Source organism: Echeneis naucrates, chromosome 7 (assembly GCF_900963305.1).
Source record: "Echeneis naucrates chromosome 7, fEcheNa1.1, whole genome shotgun sequence".
In the NCBI taxonomy this organism is placed as follows: domain Eukaryota; kingdom Metazoa; phylum Chordata; class Actinopteri; order Carangiformes; family Echeneidae; genus Echeneis; species Echeneis naucrates.
The window spans coordinates 7,607,997-7,628,824 of record NC_042517.1 but is presented as its reverse complement, the minus strand read 5'-3'; the positions used below and the strand labels follow the sequence as shown (position 1 = coordinate 7,628,824).

Here is a 20,828-nt window from a genome sequence, read left to right as displayed (position 1 = left end):
ATGGGTTTCTGGTATAAATCTTGAGTGTCAAGTCTTATTCAATACAACTTGATCCTCATTTTTTATATGTTGTTTCCATTTAGAGGAAAATAGCCCATAAAGCAATGATGTGATTTACAGGTTGTGCCACACGCAGTGACCTGCCTGATAATCAGGATGTAGTACACCGCAGGTCAGACCCGGGGCTCACTCCTCCTCAGCCCCACCTTATTCTCCAATTTTTTTTTTTCATGTTTAAAAAAATCAAGGTGCTGATGACCAAATTACAAACTCAAGGCTTCCAAACAGTTAGTTAAGTAAATGTTCTACATTCGCCCACAGTGGGGATATAAGTCTTTCTATGGGGAAGTTATTGGCGAATAAAACTGTTTTGCATTCCATTCATGCATACCTAATTAACATAATTGTGATGGCAAACACAGTAAGGTCACAAGTAAACAGTGAAGGTGTTTGAACTTGTGGTCTGGACAAGCTTTTTGTATTGTCAGGAGCACTGCATGAACAGCTGCATAATAGTTTTTATTGGTTTGACTAATAAAGCTGAGATGTTTCCTGAGACTTCTCTCAGCTGACCATATTCAATTTAGTAAAATTAAGTATTAATCAAACAAAATATCTACATTTCCCGAGCCGTTTTATAATTAAAAAAACTGTCTACAATGAACATGACACCTCACATCTCTTTGAAAAGTCTCACGATACTGTAGAAAGAAGTGTGAGGAGTGAAAGTGACTGTGAAACTCAGACCATCCCATCAGGGTGCAGGTTGACCTGCGGTTAGTGTGAGGAGATAATTGGGACAAGCTGTCACTGAGTCTTCGTAATTTAAGGAGTTCCATTGAGTTCATTATTACTTTATTGGTATAATAATTGCTTGGAGCATTTGATAGACATTTTTATACATTAAATTGTGTTTTTGGACAAACTAATAAAGCAATCACTTTGTTTTCATTGATTACAATAGAGTTGTTTTCATTTGGTCTTCAGCATGTAAAACCAAATCAAAAACCCATTCTCAGCCATTTTAACCATAACATATGATTCTCAAGACATACTCGACAATTTTCAGATAGCTGCCCACCCCAAATGTTTTGGATGCGGATGAAGTAGTGAACTGATTGTATTTCACTGTGATTGTCAGAAACAGCCTGGACCAGAAGTTACACTGAGGACAGTTGTCATCCTGGAAAGGCGGCTCCATGTCGGTGTCCACAATGGCTGGTGTTTCCTCGACAAGCCTCAAGTGGTGGTGGTGGAGCCTCTCGCCTCAGGGGCCAGAGGGCGGGTAGACAGCACCTCCAGACAGAGCACCCTGGTCAAGGACAGGTGAGCAGAGGAAACACATGTATATGTCAGCAGTGAAGCTGTAGCTGTAGGCTGCAGGAGATTCTGTTGATGGGACTAAATCCATAGATCTGCGAAAATCTTTGTACATTTTTGAGAGTGCTTATTTTGACAGAATTTCATCAGCCTCTCTGGCACACGCTCTTCTGCTGAGAGACAAGTGACTGAAAGTTTATCTAGTGAAGTCAGCACAAACTGCAAACTCTTTGAAAGAGTCAGGTTACTCTGAATTTCATTTTTATGAAATACGAACAATTGTATGTCCATGATACTGCCATGATGGTTGTTTGATTTTTTTGGACAGACTAAAATACGTCACTTAAAAATATCTCTCAATCCTTCAACATATCGACTCTTGTCTCTCTTGCTGCTTCAGCTATGACACATACAGGTATTCTTAACTACACATGCAAACCTTCAGGTAGGTGACAACTTCAAGGAAAAACCTGAGGAAAGAAGTGAAATGCGTAAAGACACCAGCTGCTTCCATACAGCACACTTTGATGAATATGTAAAAGACATCAGTCATGTGATATGGCCTTCACAATAAACTTCAATCCAAATTATATACAATGGGAACTTTTGATGCAGTATGTTTTAGATGTTGGACCCCATCAAGTCCAAAAAGCCACACGTGTTTTATCACAGCTACTTGTGTAATGCATTCATCAAAAGTTATGTTTTCCATCAAATTCCTCTGAGTGTAACTGAAGTTTGGAAAGTAACATATACATATGGTGTGACAAAATGTTTCATTTTACTTTGGAGGATGAAATGCAGGGCAGCATGGCAGCGTAGTGGTTAGAGCTGTTGCCCCGGGCCTTCCTCTGTGGAGTTTGCATGTTGTCCCTGTGTGTGTGTGTAGGTTTCCTCCCACTATTGGCTCTAAATTGTCTGTAGGTGTGAGTGTGAGCGGTTGTTGGTGTCTGTCTGTCCCTGTGACGGACTGGAGACCTGTCCAGGGTGTACTCCTCCCCCACCTTCGGCCACGACAGTGGCTCCAGCACCTGCCACGACAGATAAGCGATAGAAGATGAGTGCGTGAGAATGAAATGCATTATGTTTATATTTAGTTTTTGGCATTGCAGAGCAAAATGTTTTTTGTCTGATAAGGAAATTACGTCCCACCCCGACCTAAGCCTCATAGTGGACAAACAGTCTCAGCATATACGCTTACACCCTCATAAAACAGCCTTGTGTAACAGTCCAGTGCATGGAAGCATTTCAAAACCAATCAAGGGTTTATGACTCCAACACACACCAAGACGCCAACCTTGTAAGGTCATCAGCATCTGTCTCAAATCGGCAGTGAAACACATTGGTTGGATGTTTTACAATGTTAGTTGAAAACAAAGCTGCACTAGGTGCCATTATCTCAAACTGATCTCCAGGTGATGTTCGGTGAGAGTTTCCCGAGAATATTCAAGAATTTGTCTTTGTCCCCACAATTATGTTTATTTATATTGTGGCAATATGTACGCATCACATAGAGCACATTTTTTTTAAGAGAGGTATTCCCAAATTCAGTTTAGACTGTGGCAGGTCATTGGACCATGGTAATGGATTGATGCTGGCTGTAAAGAAAAGAGAGGGAAAAAAATAGACTGATCCAAATGTTTTGTTTTCTTTGTGTTTTTCTGGTTTGCTCTGAGTACAACAGCTGCCACAAATGCCCTATCGCACCCCATCAAATCACAGAAAGTATTTCTTATCATTAATGTTGTGACTGACCATGTTGTGAGGAGCATAGGTAAACAACAGCCAGCAATTTCAATTAATGAGTTGTCAGGGTGCATCAGGGAGCCATTGAGCAGAACTGCTTTGGGTTAAAAAATCTTTTGTGTCTGTTTCAGTGACATTCTGCAGGTCTATCATGTCTCTGACTTGGGCTCCTTTTCCTGTGGGTGATGAGGAAAAGCTGTGCAAATATATCACAAAGGCCATTCAACCATTGCAGAGATACAGAATATAGTTTCTCATTCAGTAGTTTTAGAATGATACAGTGCATCTGGAAAGTATTCACAGCGCTTCACTTCTTCCACATTTTGTTGTTGTTACAGCCTTAATCCAAAATGGATTCAACTGATTATTTTCCTTAAAATTCTACACACAACACCCTATAATGACATCATGAAAAGTTTGAGATTTTTGAAAACTAATTAGAAAAAAGAGAGAGAGAAATATTAAATATTTATAGCCTTTGCTCAATACTTTTTTGATGCACCTTTGGCAGCAATTCCAGCCTTAAGTCTTTTTGAATATGATGCCACAAGCTTAGCACACCTATCATTGGGCAGTTTCTCCCATTCCTCTTTACAGCACCTTTCAAGCGCCATCAGGCTGGATGGGAAGTGTTGGTGATTCAGATTCAGATTCAGAGTTTTATTGTCCCACGAGGGGAAATTCAGCTCGCAGTAGAGGACACATATACAACACAACATATGAAAGGACAGTCACAATAATAAAACAGTAAAAACAACCATAAATAAGAATTCAGTGAATTAATGAATAAAATGCATCTGTTTGTCATCGGGGGATCTGTTGGGTCTCTTTAAATAAATTTATAAAGAGTTTGGTCTAGACCTGCTCTATATGTAAAGTGCCTTGATGTAACTTTGTTATGATTTGGCGCTATACAAATAAATCTGATTTGATTTGATTTGAAGTAAAATGAAATATTCCAGCTTAACAAAAAAGTGCAAGCCCTAAAAGTATTCAGTCTGTGTAGAAAGTAAAGTCTCTGCAGATCCGTTTTGCAGATTGCAGATGTGTTAAAATCATGGTTCAAGTTCTTATCGATCACTGTTCCCACGTATTTGTAGCTCTCCACATCCTCAACAAGTGTGCCCTTAATGACAGCTGGAGAGGAGAAGTGGGAGGCTTTTCTGAAGTCAATAGCCATTTCTTTAGTTTTGTGGACATTTAACAGAAAGTGGTTGTCGCACCACACTATAAAATCATTCAAGGCTGGCCCATGATCGACTTCTCTGATTAAAACTGTATCATCTGCAAACTTCAAATGATGCCTGTCCTTATAACTGCTCCTACAGCCATTTGTATGCACATATTCATATCTCTCCAGAGACGTTCAATCAGATTCAAGTCTTGGTCACTCAAGGACCTTCACAGAATTGTGCTGAAGCCACTCCTTTGATATCTTGGCTGTGTGCTGGGGGTCCAGCTGAAAGATGAACCATCACCCCAGGCTGAGGTCAAGAGCGCTCCCGAGCAGGTTTTCATCCAGGATGTCTCTGTACATTGCTGCATTCATCTTTCCCTCTATCCTGACTAGTCTTCCAGTTCCTGCTGCTGAAAAACATCCATGATGCTGCCACCACCATGCTTCACTGTAGGGAATGGTATTGGCCTGGTGATGAGCCAAATGTTATGCCTGGCATTCACACCATTTCATTAGACCTGACCTGGTCTGAGAGTCCTTCAGGTGCTTTTTGGCAAACTCCAGGCCGGCTGCCATGTGCCTTTTACTAAGGAGTAGCTTCCGTCTGGCCACTTTACCATACAGGCCTGATTGCTGCAGAGATGGTTGTCCTTCTGGAAGGTTCTCCTCTCTCCACAGAGGAATTCTGGAGCGCTGACAGAGTGATCATTAGGTTCTTGGTCACCTCCCCGACTAAGGCCCTTCTGCAGGAAGAGTCCTGGCGGGAATGATCCTCTTCCACTTTCGGATGATGGAGATCACTGTGCACATTGGGACTTTCAAAGCAGCAGAAATTTTCCCATAACCTTCCCCAGATTTGTGATTCGAGACAATCCTTTCTTGTCGGTCTGCAGACAACTCCTTTGACTTCATGCTTGGTTGGTGCTCTGACATGCGCTGTCAACTGTGGGGCCTTATATAGACAGGTGTGTGCCTTTCCAAATCATGTCCAGTTGAATTTACCACAGGTGGACTCCAATTAAGCTGCAGAGACATCTCAAGGATGATCAGTGGAAACATGATGTGCCTCAGCTCAATTTTGAGCTTCATGGTAATATTCCTCCACACCTTCCTCTCAGGATATTTGTTTTAATGTGATGTCGATGAATCGAAAACCTCTCAGTTCAGGCGGGGTTGAGTTGTAAAACTGAACAGTTGACACATAGATGGCCAAAGATGATCCGTTTTTCAGCGTGCGTTAGAATTAGAATGTATTGCGTTTGCTTCTTGAAATGAGACACTGGCTGATGTGGTGATAATGTGCATGATTGCATTGCTGTCTTCTTATAAGACAGTGCACAAACATCCAAATACATAATCAACACAATCATATGGTAACCAACAATTTGTGCTCAATTACTCTATTATAAGAATCACCATAATCATTATGATGGTCCAAATAATGCCTTGCAATATATTGCATATTCTGCATGTTTCTGTTTTGATGCTCGAAGAAAGTGCTATAAAAATGGCTTAGAATGATAACAGCAGTGTAGGCAATAATTCTGATGTTTTCCTTTTTTTTCCCCCCGGCGCTGCCAGTGAAAGCTGACAGTCTGTCTTGCTTGTGTTATGCCTGGTGCTTCCAACAGCAGGGAAAGAGAGAAGATTAAAAAAAAAAAAAGAAAGAAAGAAATAAACCGAAGTGCTTGCCTGTTTCCATTCTCCAGAGAGTCCACGAAGTGAAAAAAAAAAAAAAAGCTCTCGGCCCCACCTCATGACACGCTAGCGCTCCTCAGTATGCTCCTGCCCATGGTGTATGCAAACTGTGAATGACGAATACCAAGAGTACTGTTCCACTGCTCACACAGGAGGCCAGTGTTTGCCAGGGAACATTTACCAAGCGATCCAACACATTGATTTGTTTTTCTTCTAATGAAAAATGAGGCTATAAAAACACATGAGGGGAATCTGAACTTTTTTCTGGTGCCATTTTTTTTTTTTTTTTTTTTAGTCATGCCTTTCAAGCACACAAATAATCTTTGTTTCCCCTTTTCTGTCTGCTTGTCTGTCTCTTTCTAAAGCTGATAGGCCTTTGGTATATAATCTGTGTGTCTCTTTGCTCTCTTCTCAGCTCCGCAGCTGAGGAGAGAGCTCAGGTGCTGGGCCTTCGCAGCAGCCTGGAGCTCAAGATGACCAATCATCAGGCTTTGGCAGTTGTCTTCCAGCTGGAGTATGTGTTTGCTGTACCGGCTGGGCGAGAGACTATGGTAAGAGGGCTGCACAAGAATACACATTGCATCACCCCAAACCTCACCTAATCACACACTGCAGTCCTCTCTTCATCCTGCCATTGCTCCTTCTTGTCCTTCGAATAAGGTGAGACTGAAATTAAAATCCAGAGGAGAGCAGCTGTTATCATGATGATTTTAACGTGCTTCTTATCTTCCCTGTTTATCATCACCTTTTGCCATATGATTTTTTTATTAGCTGTATATGTTCCTTCATTTTATATGGAGTCTTTCACTGAGACCATCTCTCATCTCACTCATGAGATTTCATAACAGAGGTGTTTGTCTTAGAGCTTTTCTTCTTAAGTGACAGGAATAGCAGCCCACTGCTGTTTTTACTTCTCTAACCTCTCCTTTAGATTCTGGCTTCTATGAGTAAGGAAGTGGCAGTGGCCATTACGCTTCAGTTTTAGGTTCCAAAGATTAAGGGAGGGAAATTCGTGATTATGGGCCATATAAACAACTTGATCTAATTCGATGCCAGGCTTCAAATGTTGCCATGCTGATGATGGATGATACCTGATACCATTGACTCCAGACTCACTGCTGACATGCAGCTTCCCCACATTTGTTGAAAGGCTTTCTGGGAAATGTGGGACTTTAAATATGTGGTCTGTGGTTGTTGGAGTTATGCTTTTTGTTGTTTTCACCTCACAACGTCATGTAATTATTTGTTTTACTCCACTTGTTGGAGTCAGTCATGCAGGATTTTCATTAGTAACTAAAGCATACTCCATGTCCATTCGAGGCTGGCTGAAGACAAATGTCTGACATTATCTATGATACATTGTAATATGAAAATATCAAAAATCTCTTATCTTACTCAAAAAGCCATTAATATCCAGTCAGAGTTTGGGTTCTGTTAGGAGCTGCACAAGAGCAGAGTTTCTTTCTGAAAAAATGTTTTCCATATCTGATTTTGATGAACATAATCAATTTTCTATTCCTTTATACAGAATACAGAATCTTACCCAAATAAATAATAATAATAATAAATAAAAAAAACTACTAAAGCTGGGATTTAAAGAGGATATATGTATGAAAAGAACACGTAAGCAAGAAGCTTGACGGGCTTTCCAAAACATGTCTCAGATATTGACACTACTCGGTCAGTACTCAAGCACCACTGAGGTTAAATATTCGCAGTCAGAAGGTTTCTGTTGGCCTCTTCCTATACATGTCAACGTTCAGTTAAAGCCCATGTAATCTCTTCTCACTGTGCAACTGACTGTAAGAGGTGATGGTGACCAATGTGTAATCAGTGTTTTGGGCAGTCCACCCACCCATTAGGCTGATCTGTCGATGCAATAGATAGATACGAGCCTGTCATTGTTGTTCAGTGCTAATTTTTAAAATGAAGCTTGAATATAAGTTACATAGTCTATTATAGATTATATCAATATTACTATTTCTCTGAAGCTCATAAACCTAAATTTGTCTCACACTGTCTGACATTTTCAAATATTCCGAATTTTTTGTGATGGCGTAAATGTTTTTTCCAAGGCAGCGTCAGAAGCATTTGCAACTGTGGGGAAACTTCAAATTTCCATTAACTATTGTCTTCCAGTTGCAAGCGCTGTTGTCTAGCACAGCAGCATAGTAGTTAGCGTTGTTGCTAAGGTTATGGGTTCGTTTCCTGGCCTGTGTGGAGTTTACATGTTCTCCCTGTGCCTGTGTGGGTTTCCTCCCACCGCCCAAAGACAACATGTTTGGGGTTAACTGGTGACTCTAAATTGTCCTGGCGACCTGCCCATGGTGACCCGACCCTCGCCCGGTGTGAGCTGGGATTGGCTCCAGCACCCCCCGCGACCCAGAAATTGATAAGCGGTTGAAGATGAATGAATGAATGAATGAATTGTCTTCTAGTTTCCAGTTCAGAGTCCCATCATGTTTTACCCCTGTCCATAGAAATTACATAGACTAGCAGCTGGCACCTGTTGTAGGGCGTCGCAGTCCACACATCCCCGGGGAAGTAATTTCCAAATCAAGCCGTGCCACTTAACAACTGCTCATGGCATGGAATACCACAGAAAGACTGGGTAATTATGTGTGTGGGTGAGCCTTCAACACTTAATGCATGCCGAGGCTCGGCTCTCGATGTGTTACTGCGTGTCCTTTATACAAGCTGGGGTCATGAGTTCACCAATTAAAAGCAGCAGAAAAACAACCAGGCACTCGGTTGATGGAACACCACGGTGCATTTTGCATTTACATGTTGATATGCCAATTCTTTCTTCTGCAGCCATATGACATACACTCTCCTGTAAATGGAACATCTCTATTTTTAGTGAATTTTTTTGTGTGGATGAGAGGATACACAATGTTTACATTGTGTAAAAGAGCTCAGAACATATCATAGATCAAGTGACAAATATATTGCATTGCTGTCATTGTTGAATCTTTTATGACCAAAAAGAAAAAAAAGCATCTCTACTTTACCACCAGAAGCGCTTTCCTGCGATGGTTTGATCTGAATAATCAACAAAAGCTATCATTATCACCAATGAAGGCCCGTGCTTTGTTTTGTCTCCATGCTTTAATTATGATTTAAGGGTTTTTGACTCTCACAATAGAAACAGAGATTCACAACAAAACAAGACTGATATTTGTCAAGGTCAGAGTGACACTAATGACTGTATGACCAGCAGGGGTTGATAGGCCAATTATTTCACTAATTTAAATTTTGACCTACCTCTGACATTAGATTCAAACTCTGTGAACCACCTAAGTGATTCCAATTGAATGCAAGGGGGGCATTATGGCAAATATCTGGCAGCAGTTATTAGGACATTTTGCTCAAAATCATGTCGACCTCCTGACCAAAAACAAATGGACTTTTACTATCCACAGTCATATCAATAATGTGGCAAAAAAAATGTATGAGATATTGAAAAGTTAATTTCAGTTGCTTTTTGGATGAGAATTATGCGAACATAGAGTGCGCTCTACATATTTTAATACTCTTACATATTGTATACTCAAAATAAACTACGTTGAGCAACACTGAAAGTCTGGTTTCAGTGTTTTTCCTGCCACTCTTTCTAAGTTGTCGGTCATGGTGGGAATGTGGTAGGAAGTTATAAAGCTGAAGTAGTAGCTGGCAGAAGACATTAATAAGCAGGGCACAGATAATAAAACATTGCATTTACAGACAGCACACCGGTCCAGTTTATGGTGTGCGTTATTACCCTGTCCATCAGTGCAATGAAACTGAGAAAACGTGTCACGGCCATTGTTCAGGACTGGTTGAAGGCATTAGTTGCAGTTGGCGAGTCTCTTCCGTGGAAGCAAACTTGTTACCCTGTTGCTGCCAAGGAGGAAGGAGGCATACAAGGAATGTGAATCAAATATTCAGCACAGAGCTCTGCCCTTTATCACATCTATGCCCCACAAAGGCCACCATATTTTCAAGTAGAAAACAGATGAATTCACCAATTTCAAACCAAACTATAGTCTAACAATGGCTTTTATTGGCAGCTGGTTTTGTTTGCCACTCCTTCCTTCATGTTGTATCTCAGTTTATGCCTTGATCTGTCCCCTTGCCACCGCTGGAACACAGTGTCCACTGATACACAGAAAATGTGAATATCTAGTTGACAGCTTGGCATCAGGTTTGGTGTGCATTTACTCTCCATGGAGGATGATTATTTTCCATTTGGCATACTTTGCTATTATCATTACCAGCCCTTGCCTAAACACAAGCTACTTGGTGGGCGTGATTGGAAAAAAAAGTTAATCTGTTTTGAGAACGTCTGATAATCCTGATGGAACCATCAAACCGATGCCTGTCATCTTCCCAGAACAGGAAGGCAAGACCAGTTGTTTTGGTGACAGAAAAAAATTCCCCTACCACACTATACTTCACCACCTTCGCTTTCTCAGGTGTGACTGTATGATGAGGTGAGAAATATTTAGCAGGTGTAGGGAGTAATTTCTGTCTGTGTGTAGGAGTAGAGTGTGTGTGTTTGTATTGACGTGTGCATATGTTGTTTGTGTTAATCCAGAGCCTGATCTGTCTTGGGTGTTGACTGATAAGGGTTTTGATACGAGCCGCCTCCTGAAAATGGCGGCAGCCGTGACGCCGTAAATCTCACCCAGCCACCCACTGCATCCGGTGAAAGACTCGTGGATTATCAGCTTTTTACTAAAACTTCAGCCTGTGCATCATTGACTGTGGAGAAGCGCATGATGGGAGTGTGTGCAGTACATGTCTCTGCACTGTCACAGCTGGCAGAGATGTGATGCTTTCAGGTGTTTCAGCTGGGTTGAGCTAAGGTGTGCCTTCAGGGCAGGCAGCTGTACACTGTCAACAGCACTTCACACCACTTGACATCACTTGTGCACCATAAATGTGAAAAGGTTCATTTCTAATTTCTGCCATAACCTCTATGACATTTCAGGCACTCAGGATATCTGCTATTACTTAAACCTGCGACAAAAATCAATGAAGTTGCTTTATATTGAATTTTTACCACCTCTAACTCAAAATACATTATATTATTGCCAAAATACACCTGAGAGTTTGGCCTTTGACTTTGGGGTATCTTATGATGCCATTTTGGAAAAAACAAAACATGTCAGTACTTTGCTAACAGCATTGTCTGCATACTCTGTTACAATTATGGAATTTAAGATAACATTTACTGAAATTTGTTCCAGTAACAGATGAAATAGACTAAATAACAGTTCCAAAGATGCCACAGCAGAGCAAAAGGAAAAATAAATAGAACTACTCCATAAATTTAAATGACCAAGTTATTAAGATATAAGAACAATAGTAAACAAGACATTAAAAAGAATACAACAATGCAATAATATAATAAATTCAAGTTACAGAGCTGTGTACAGTCTATCTAATCCTGCACCAGTGTACATAAATGTGGATTAATGCAGTGTGTTCACTGGTTTAGGAGGACTCCGTAGCATGACTCAGAGGCAATGGCAAAAGTTCAAAGCAGTTCACCTTTATTCAGGCTCAGCAAGCAGAAGCAGGCGAGGGCAAACAGTAGGCGAAGTCAGGGCTCAGGCAGTGGTCGGCGATGGGCATGCAGATAACGCTGTCAAACAGCAAAAGGAGCAGGCAAAAGGCAAAAGCTAAAATATGTGGAGGAGGTGGAAATCACAATAGATGACCTGACAGGGAAGGCGTATAAATAAAAAGGAGTTGGTAGATGGGAAGCGTCAAGTGGCTGAAACGTGGGAAGGCTGCGCAAGAGGGTGTGATAGGAGCTGACATTGCAGGAGAGTTGGTAAAAGGACAGGCAAAGAGAACGAATGAATGAATTAATACATGAATCAACTGTGACAGCAGTCAGATTGAAATGTCACCCAACGATGACATTTTTTCAGTATACATACAGTGGGCAACACATTGAAATAGGCCATATTTCAATTTATTTAGAAAACGTGTTTAAAAAGTAAATTGTAGGTTTACAAAGAACAGACACACATTTAAAATCATTTCACTGTCTCAGCTCTTGGAGGGTTTTAAGTTGACAAATGATTTAAAAGCAGAGGCTGACGAGACTTAAGTGTTGGTTGAAATAGGAAGTTTTGAAGAGGGCTGGGGTTTCCATTGAAAGTGAAGTTGAACCATGGGGAAGTATTGCAATACATATAGTGTAGACATGGACATTATAAATACAATGCATGTGAAAAAGATGAAATAAATTGAAGTATATTATATAGCTTAGACCTCTTGGGTAATAGAGCCGTATAAATCAATGGCAGAGGCATTAAAATTACATAACTATATTGTGCTAAAATGGAACACACTGTATTCTCCTGACTAACCTGGTAATCAGTAATAATGATAATGATAAGCCTGGTTCAGTCTGGTAGTTCTGCGCACAAACAAACGCCTGTCTTGTGTTTAACCATAAGAGCCCACGATGTTGGACTACTGAACCTTCTCGCTGTCATGGTTGTATCATCTCCCATTTTGCTCTGCCTCTGACTGTAAATGTTGCTGTATATGCCACTAGATGGTGCTGTGTAGTGCAACTTGAGGGAGCATCCTCTCAATATCCCCGTGTTTGGAGCGGCATAGTGTGCTTTACTGTTGTGTTTTCCTCTGATTAAATAGAATTATGTCTTTTGATGTATTCTGAGGGGGCTAAGGTGGGTGAAAAGAGTAAAACAATTTTGAAATCCCTCCTCTCTCAAAATATTACCACTGCAATACAGAGGCAATCACTCGGTGCTATGAGACTTCCTGTGTCTCATCTTTGCTGTGTTGAGATCCCAGTCTGCTCCTCATTGGAAGACAAAGACAGAGGATGGCCTCCTTTTTTACAAAATTGCATTGCCCTCATTGCCTTTGGTTATGTGGAGAGAAATTCACGCAATGTCGTCATTTGTCCTCTTTGGTATTTTTGATTTTAGTTATGATTGGGGTGCTCTCTCTGTGCTGCACACTGTCTCTCTCTGAGCCTTTGAGCGGACTTCTTTCATGCTCCTTAGCAGCAGTCAGAGGGACGGAGATAACAATTTAAATGAAGGAGGCTGGGGGAAGGAGAGAAACTGGGAATATGTCTGATGTCTGATAGGCTGATCTCAGAGAGGGTTTGGGCTTGACGAACATCAAATAATCAAGTTCTCTCGTGGCCAAATATGCCATGTCCACATCCTGTCTTTTGCCTCTCTTCTTCTTTCCTTATTTTGCTGTTATATTGTTTCATTCTCTTTGATTCTTTCATTCTCTTTCCTTCTCCTTATCAAGGGCTCCATTGTATTACCCAGCATCCCTCTCAGTTGTTATCCCTTGATGGGCTGCACACTGGGGTAACTCTATCCTACTGTGTCCAATTCAGCCACATTTCCACATCACTCTGCTGCCTGTTGAAGAAGAAACTTGAAGAGGCTGTGGAGGAAAAAGAAAGGCAGAGTGAGAGTATCTTCCAGACTTGAAATTCAATGCTCCACTCTCACTGCTGTACTTGGTAATTGAAACTCCCCAAAATATTAAGATGGTGGTAACTTTAATTCCCCGTGTAACTGCTCGTTTATGTACTTTATTGATTTGTGGTACAAAACGTGATATTAATTAGATATGAGCATATTAAATTACAGTGTAGTTTATGAGGTAAGTGAGGTGATTTTCCTCTGCAGAGTGAGAGAGAACGTTTACATTTAGTAGCCATGAAAATTGTGTAGAAATATCAAAATGGAAGCAAATAAAATCCCATTTTTGTTGGCCACAGCACGGACTTTCACCAGCTCAGTAACAAAGTGTCCTTATATGATCAAAATCTGCATTTTTCTGGAAACTTATCAGAACAGATAGTAGGTTTCCTACAGAACATTTCTTGTGTAGGAAGCAGTTTTGCTCATCTCTTTGCACTTTTTGCAAAAGTGCTCTAAACCAAACTTATTACATTACTGATGTTCAATGATCGTTTATATGGGCCCGTTCATTGATCATATAAATGCTGCAGTTGTATGCACCACTCATAATAGTGGCTACTGAGGCATTGTTGGAGAACCAAAGTAACACAATGTGAAATTCCACCACTCTATCAGCCGTTGTTCCCATTGAAAGAAATTGGAGATGTCAGTGATATTGAGGGATCTCATTCGGTATATGTCCACAGGCGTTCAAGGATAACTATTGAAGTGGCAAACAAGATTGTTTATGTTTGTGGAATTCACAATAACACAGATATATAAAACAGATTTGGTAAGTATGTCTTGATACAGCTCACAAAACAATTCAAATGCATATTTCAGTCCCTGTGTTGTCATGTTAATGTGAACATGGTTAGATGCCATGGAAGATAACTGAGAAAAGATGCTTTTTGTTCTGTCTTTTGTGTCTTTTGTAAATTCACGGCATTGGAATATTTTCTTTTCCTATCACCAACAGTGTCTGCAGGCCTCTCATAGAAGGTTCACGTAAATACAAATATAAATATACTGTTACTGTGACTATACCTTTCTCAGCTCTTTAACATACGCATTGATTTGACAAATGAAATAAGTGGCATACATAATGGAACATCATGCAGCCATTTATCCACTGACACCTTCAACAGTACATGATTTATTCACTTGAGGAACCACAGGTCAATGACCACTGACTTGAAGTGACAACAGAGCCACTAATTGTGATCTGTCAGCAGCAATTTAGTCCAGCTGTAACTTCATCTGAGACATCTCTGCCCCAGTCGTGCCTCACGAACCCTACCTCTCCTCAAGCACTGTTTGCTTGGCAGCGCTCATCAATTGAGCCACATAATACAGTTGCATGCAGCTTAATGCAAGATAATGGGGCTTATTGTTATCTACCGTCTTCTGCTGACAAGCACTAACTCTTTGCTAATGGAGGAGGCTGGTCCGGTGGAAATCGGCGCAGAAGGCAGTGCTGGCCCATGTGACGTTGTCCTTTTGCCAGGAAACAATTTGTTGGGAGGCGTGCCAGCTGCAGTCATCCAAATCACTGACACGGATGAGTGACTTCCTGTATGTTCCAGCCTCAGAAAAATACAAGCAAAGCAGATAGATGGATAGATGGAAGAGAAGAGAGAGGCATGTAGGGAGGAGATACTTGGTTGCATCCTGTTACTAACCACTGTTATGCTTCTGAAAGACTGTCAGATTCAAATCATGTCCTTGGAACAGTAATTGGCGAGTTCTCCTGGGCTGTTACAAGACAGCAAACTTGTGTTGCTGAAAAAGGATGTTGATAGTTTTGATGTGTGTCATGTACTGAAATGGGTTCTCTGTTTGAGTAAGTGGGCCAGAACACAAGTAATGAATGTGTCACCCACATCCTATTTTCATGTTGTGTTACCTTTGACCCTGACGGGGCTCGGTGAGTGGCACAGTCGATTACTGAGCGTCTGAGGAAGTGTTACCATTAATGTGTGACCTTTAAGTGTATTTACTGTTTTTGCCCTTTACTAAACTTTTGTCTCGACATATGCACACAGAAGAACAAATTTGGCAGCAAGTCCATTTTCCAAATACTGTATAAAGCAACGCTCCTGCATCTCAGAGAAAATGTGATGTGATGTGATTCATGAACATCACATCAGATGGTGGTAGGGGTGTGCGATATGATATCCCAATGACTTTTTGTGGATATCCTCATGACGACAATTAGATGATGTGTTGCCTCACTCAAAAAGTGTTAAGTCTTATATTGTACCTGCTTCCTCTGGTTAGTAGGATATTTATGGTGTTTACCAATGGCTTTAATAGAAACAACATACTAAGAAAACGGGTGTAATTTATTTAATTTAGGATTTAATTATTCAAGTGAAAATAACGATGCAAATAGGTTTCTAATTCGACAGCTCAAGTGAGTAAACCATTTCAAAGTGGCTGATATACTTTAAGAGCTACAAAAATGTTATCACATTTTAAGAAGACATGTCCCCTTAATGTAAACATTAAGCCTAGGGAGATAAAATACTCAACATAAATTAATTTGGATAAACATTCAACAGCTGTGAGGTGAATTGTTGATCCTCTGGAAGTGTAGATGCAGATGGCAAAAAGTTACCATGTTCCATGGGTTGCGAATCCACCAGGGGAAGCGAAAGTGTGGTCAGAAGGGCCAGCAGCAACCTGTGACTGCTGCAGCAGGCGAGACAAGAGGGGCTGAAGGCACAGCAAGGAGCGTCCCATTAGGACCACCAGCGTACATGCCTAAGCCTGCACCACCGACTGCTGTGTTCAACCTCATGCGCCTCAAGCTCAGTGAAGTCGTGGAGAGGGCGAGGTCTTCTTCAGCACCAGGCCCCAATGGAATCCCCTGCAAGCTCGATAAGAATTACTCCAAGGCATCTAGCTGAGGTGCTAGAGGGGTGTGGACAGGGCTGCAAAGGTTTACCATCAGCAGAGAACCACAACCACATCAGCTTTGTCGCTGAAGGTGGGGGGAGAAGAAACACCTGGGCCGTTCTCCCCCGACCAGGAGTGGGACATGAGAATTGGCTTTGACAGGCAGCGCCGATTCCCAGTCGAGATCACTGCTGCATTTCTCCGCCCTGAGATAGCAGTGTGGTCCATCAACGCAAAATCAATACTCGCAGAGGAGGGGATTGTGGCCACCTACTAACACAAGAAGGCCAAATCTGGCTGCTGAGTGCCAGGAAGACGGCTGGAAGACCACCATCTATCCAGTGAAGGTTGGATGCCGAGGCTACGTGGCTGGGGAAAGAACAACTAGCCCTGACAACTGCCACAGACGGCAACACCTATCAGCGGCAGGGGTGACAGGGAGACATTCCAGGATTAAAGGGGCCAATCTTCCTGTACATTAACTAACAGTGTACAAATACCAACCAAACAAAAGTGTGCCATCTGAAAGAACAACAATCAGTAACTTCAAATTCTGCCAAGTACTTAGAGAGAAAAAAAGCAAACACTCAAACAAAAAAAAACTATTTGTAAATGAATAACTCCCTTCAATTTCAGTCTACAAAAAAAAAAAGATAATATATATATATATATATATATATATCTTAGTGACAAACATAATGCATAAAACAAACATAATGCATAAACAAACAAGAAACTTAACATTCTGTTCAATGTGCCACTTAAATAGTTGAAAAAATAAAATTGAGAAATTTGCTTAAAACAAACAAACAATAAAGAATGCACTTGGATTTAACTTCAGATTCTGTTACCAAGAAACAAAGAAAGAAAGGGAAGACATTTGTAAAACTAATAATACCTAATATGAAGTCACTTGGATGGACAGAGTTATTTGCCATGGACTGGATTTACTGTTTACTTTTGGCTGCACCCCCAAAACTAAAAATAAAATCCAGTCTTAGTTATGTCTTTCTGTTTGTTGCTTTTCTTTTCATAAGACACTTTTCTGAATAATGACTACATTATTATTTTACACTACATTGCCGCTAAGGTAGGCTTGTTGTGGAGAGCTGACTCCTGAAGCTGAACCACTCTGGTATTTTGCTCACAGATGGTGGAATAGGTTTTGTCTTTAACTAAGGCCACCAACACCTTAGTGAAGATGATCCACGGTTGACTGTTAGCTCTCCCGGCATTGAGTGCAGAAATGAGGGTGTCTGTAATTGGTCTGCATGCATTGCTTCTTTGTTCATTTATTAGTCATGCATCAATCTACTGAACATATCTTTTGTTGCTGCAAGCGGCATGATCTCTGGAGCCTGAAATTCTACATCCCACCTGAGCACAGCATGACACAGTGATTATGTAGCTTTCTAAGGCCCTTTTTGATTGGATTTTGCAAAGTGAGTGAAGTACTCAATAATGCTTGCACATTGTTAAAACACCAATTACCATATTATCGTAAACAATATACATCAGTTGTATTCATGAATGCTGCTTTAGTTCCTCCCTGAGGTTTGATATCCAACCAGAGAGACAACAAGAGAGATAGAGAGGATTGTTTCCTTATCCTGCAATTGATCATTCCAGTGCTCCAGATTGTTTCCCGAAATGAAAACTAACCAGATGACTGACTAACCTCTGGTCATCAATAGCTAGTAATCTATTGTTAGTCACTTCATTTTTTTATGTTTCAAGCTGATTTGTTTTGAAATGCCAACACTATAAATGGACAACATGCACTCGATGCACATACATAATACTGTTCTGACACTCAGGCATGTAGACAGCATCCTCATGGGCATATAATTCACATTGAAGACCTGGGAAGACCTGATCGCATACACTACTTTAAATCTAAGGACTTTGTTTGGCGGCGCAGTTTACATTGTTACACAAGCAAGTCATAGTAGGTTTGAGCCGTTGTCTTTTGTTTGTATTTTCAAACAGTATGAATATAACGAGATTAAAAGTCTTTCAGATTAATAATAACCAAACTTTCACACCGATATGTGTTGTGTTTGGTGTGAGACAAGTTTCCAATTCATTGACATGGATAGTAAACATTGCCCTTTAAATTAAGCGTTCATTATTTGCTCTGTCTCAGATGTTGCTGCTGTGGGCTGGAAGATAAACAGTACGTGACAAAGAAAGCAGTGACATGGCTAACGGCTGGGTTTATCAAAGGTGTGGCTGTGAAGCTCCTCGTCTGTGCCACAGAGATTCTTGTTTCGATTTTAATTGGCTCACCAACAGGTACATGGTGGTATAGATTGCTGTGTGTTTTTCCTCTGACTTCCCTCAAGTGGCTTGCTCCATGTGTTCTGTGTGTGTGTGTGTGTGTGTTTGTGCATATGCATGGTTGTTCCCTGGCTCCCTGCAGGCTTTAATGATGTTTGCAGAATGAAACGCATCCTGTAAATATAGTCCCAATCAGATGCTCATTAAAATGTCATCTTTACAATTTTTATACCATACCCCAAACATGTGATCCCCTCGCTTTGTTTCCCTGACAACTCACATTACATGATGTGAGTCCTCCCACTGGTGTGGGAGAAACCACTTAGAAATTCTTTTTTATTTATTTATTTCTTTTTTTTTTTGGTTCTGATCTGAAATGTCATACAAATGTTAATTAAATGTTAATCAAACATCTTAAGCACAGTAATGTCATCAGGATGTCGCAGTGATATATTTAGCGCATTTGCAGCCTATTGTGACGGTCAGTCCTCCCTGGAGGCCCCCATTTCCTTCCTCACCAGAAGAGGAGAAGTTGAGCATAAGGAAGGGAGGCTACATGCCGCAGAGACAATATTTTTCCCGCCTAATTATAATGAATGCCAGCGCTCCCCTCTCTGAGATGTGCATCAATCTCCCCCTTCGATAGACCCACAGTGAGTTTTACCCTGTCAGCGCCTGCCAGCAGTGCCATCTTTCTCCAGATGAATGCATTGGCCCGGCAGCAAAGGAGACAGTGGTGATATCTGCCCGATCTAACGGTTGCCATGTGGATGGCCACCTTAGACTGAGGCCCCGCTTCACTGTAGAGGATCTTTGGCCCCAGACTTGAATGAGTTTCATGTAGAGTCATTTGAGACCCAAGCAACTCTAGGACATTCAGTTTTGCAGACACTGCAGGTACTGCAGACACACAAAACCATTTTTATTATTTTTGTGATGAATGCAAGACTTCATTTGTGATTCAGATGCTAGCAGTGAATGTAGTTATGAAAATGCTGCGTTTCAGTCAGTACCTCGCAGGCATGGTGATGATGCTTTCTTCTTGTTTTACTTTTAGGGAGTAAACAAACGCCTTTGACATAAACATATGTGTATTTGTTCTCCTGCCTTTGCTGACAGTCATTAGAGTTTGCCTGTTGCTAACACAGCAGTGCTTCCTGCCCTCTAGTACTCACTTCATTTTGCTGTGTAAAATATTGCGTAATTCAGCAGGCTTAATTTAAAATCAGAGAACAATCTACAATGAACACTTGGGTCCCATTATATATTACTTTACAGTTATTCATGTATGTGTGTTGCTATGACATGCTGCTGTCTAAAATCGGGGTTTGCACGTGCACTCCACCTTTGACAGCTTGAGCTTTGAAGTTTTCTAAAATGTCCTCATCCACTGCAGATGAACGCACCATCACAAGATTAAATTCAGAACTTACAGATATTATGTTGACAGAGGAAAAGTTGGCGCTGAAAAGTCCCAATGTGCTGCTAATGTCATTTACTTTCTCAAGTGATTCGGCAGGAGGTTTTTCATCTTTCATATCATCATTATCTTCATCTTCAGGTAATTTTACATTTTCCTCTGAGAGGATGTGTGTTATCTGTTGCTCTGAAAAGGGATTGATATTCATCCCAGGTACTTTATTTCACTGTTCCCAGCGAATTATTATAAATGAAAAAAATTCTGATGCTTTTTCTCGTACCACAATTTAATAAGTCATATTTCTAAAGGTGACTGTGTCTTATACAAGACTAAAACAATCTGCCATGATGATGGCTCTTTAAATGTTAATATCACAAACTGTATTTTGATCACTTGTTATGAAGTAAATTTAACTTTGGTAAGTACTTGTCATGTGACCATATGTAAGTGGTTAACATATTCAGGATCTGAAGGTGGTACTGCATTTTGCCACATTAATACTTTACATTATTCTGCTAATCAGCTTTAAATACAAAGTGCAGCTTGGGCTCATGGGATTTATTTTTGCGGGTATTTGGTAATGACCAAAAACGCTGGGCTGAATGACATTTTGACCTGGTAATGGCTCTAGAGGAAATGTTAAGAGGTCCCCAAAGTTATTGCAATTCATCCAGGGTGGCACAGATGTCTCTATGAAATTTCATGGCATTTTAGGCTACTGTGTACCTCAAATGTCAACCTGCTGATGGCACAAGAGGAAAAGTCACAAGGGCACCAAAGAAATTAGGAGCATTTGGGGTCAGTCAGTGTCTGTGAGAAAATGATAATC

The 20,828-nt window shown here is 40.8% G+C and overlaps 1 protein-coding gene across 1 annotated transcript in view; it reads left to right on the top strand.

Annotated features, from left to right (window-relative positions):
• Window positions 1-20,828, top strand: part of nphp4 (nephronophthisis 4) — a 156,534-nt gene that overhangs the window by 56,334 nt on the left and 79,372 nt on the right. Inside the window, exons 7-8 of the mRNA XM_029506197.1 lie at window positions 1,142-1,326; window positions 6,357-6,492. Coding sequence (XP_029362057.1) covers window positions 1,142-1,326; window positions 6,357-6,492 — 321 coding nt within the window. The remainder of the gene's footprint in view (window positions 1-1,141; window positions 1,327-6,356; window positions 6,493-20,828) is intronic.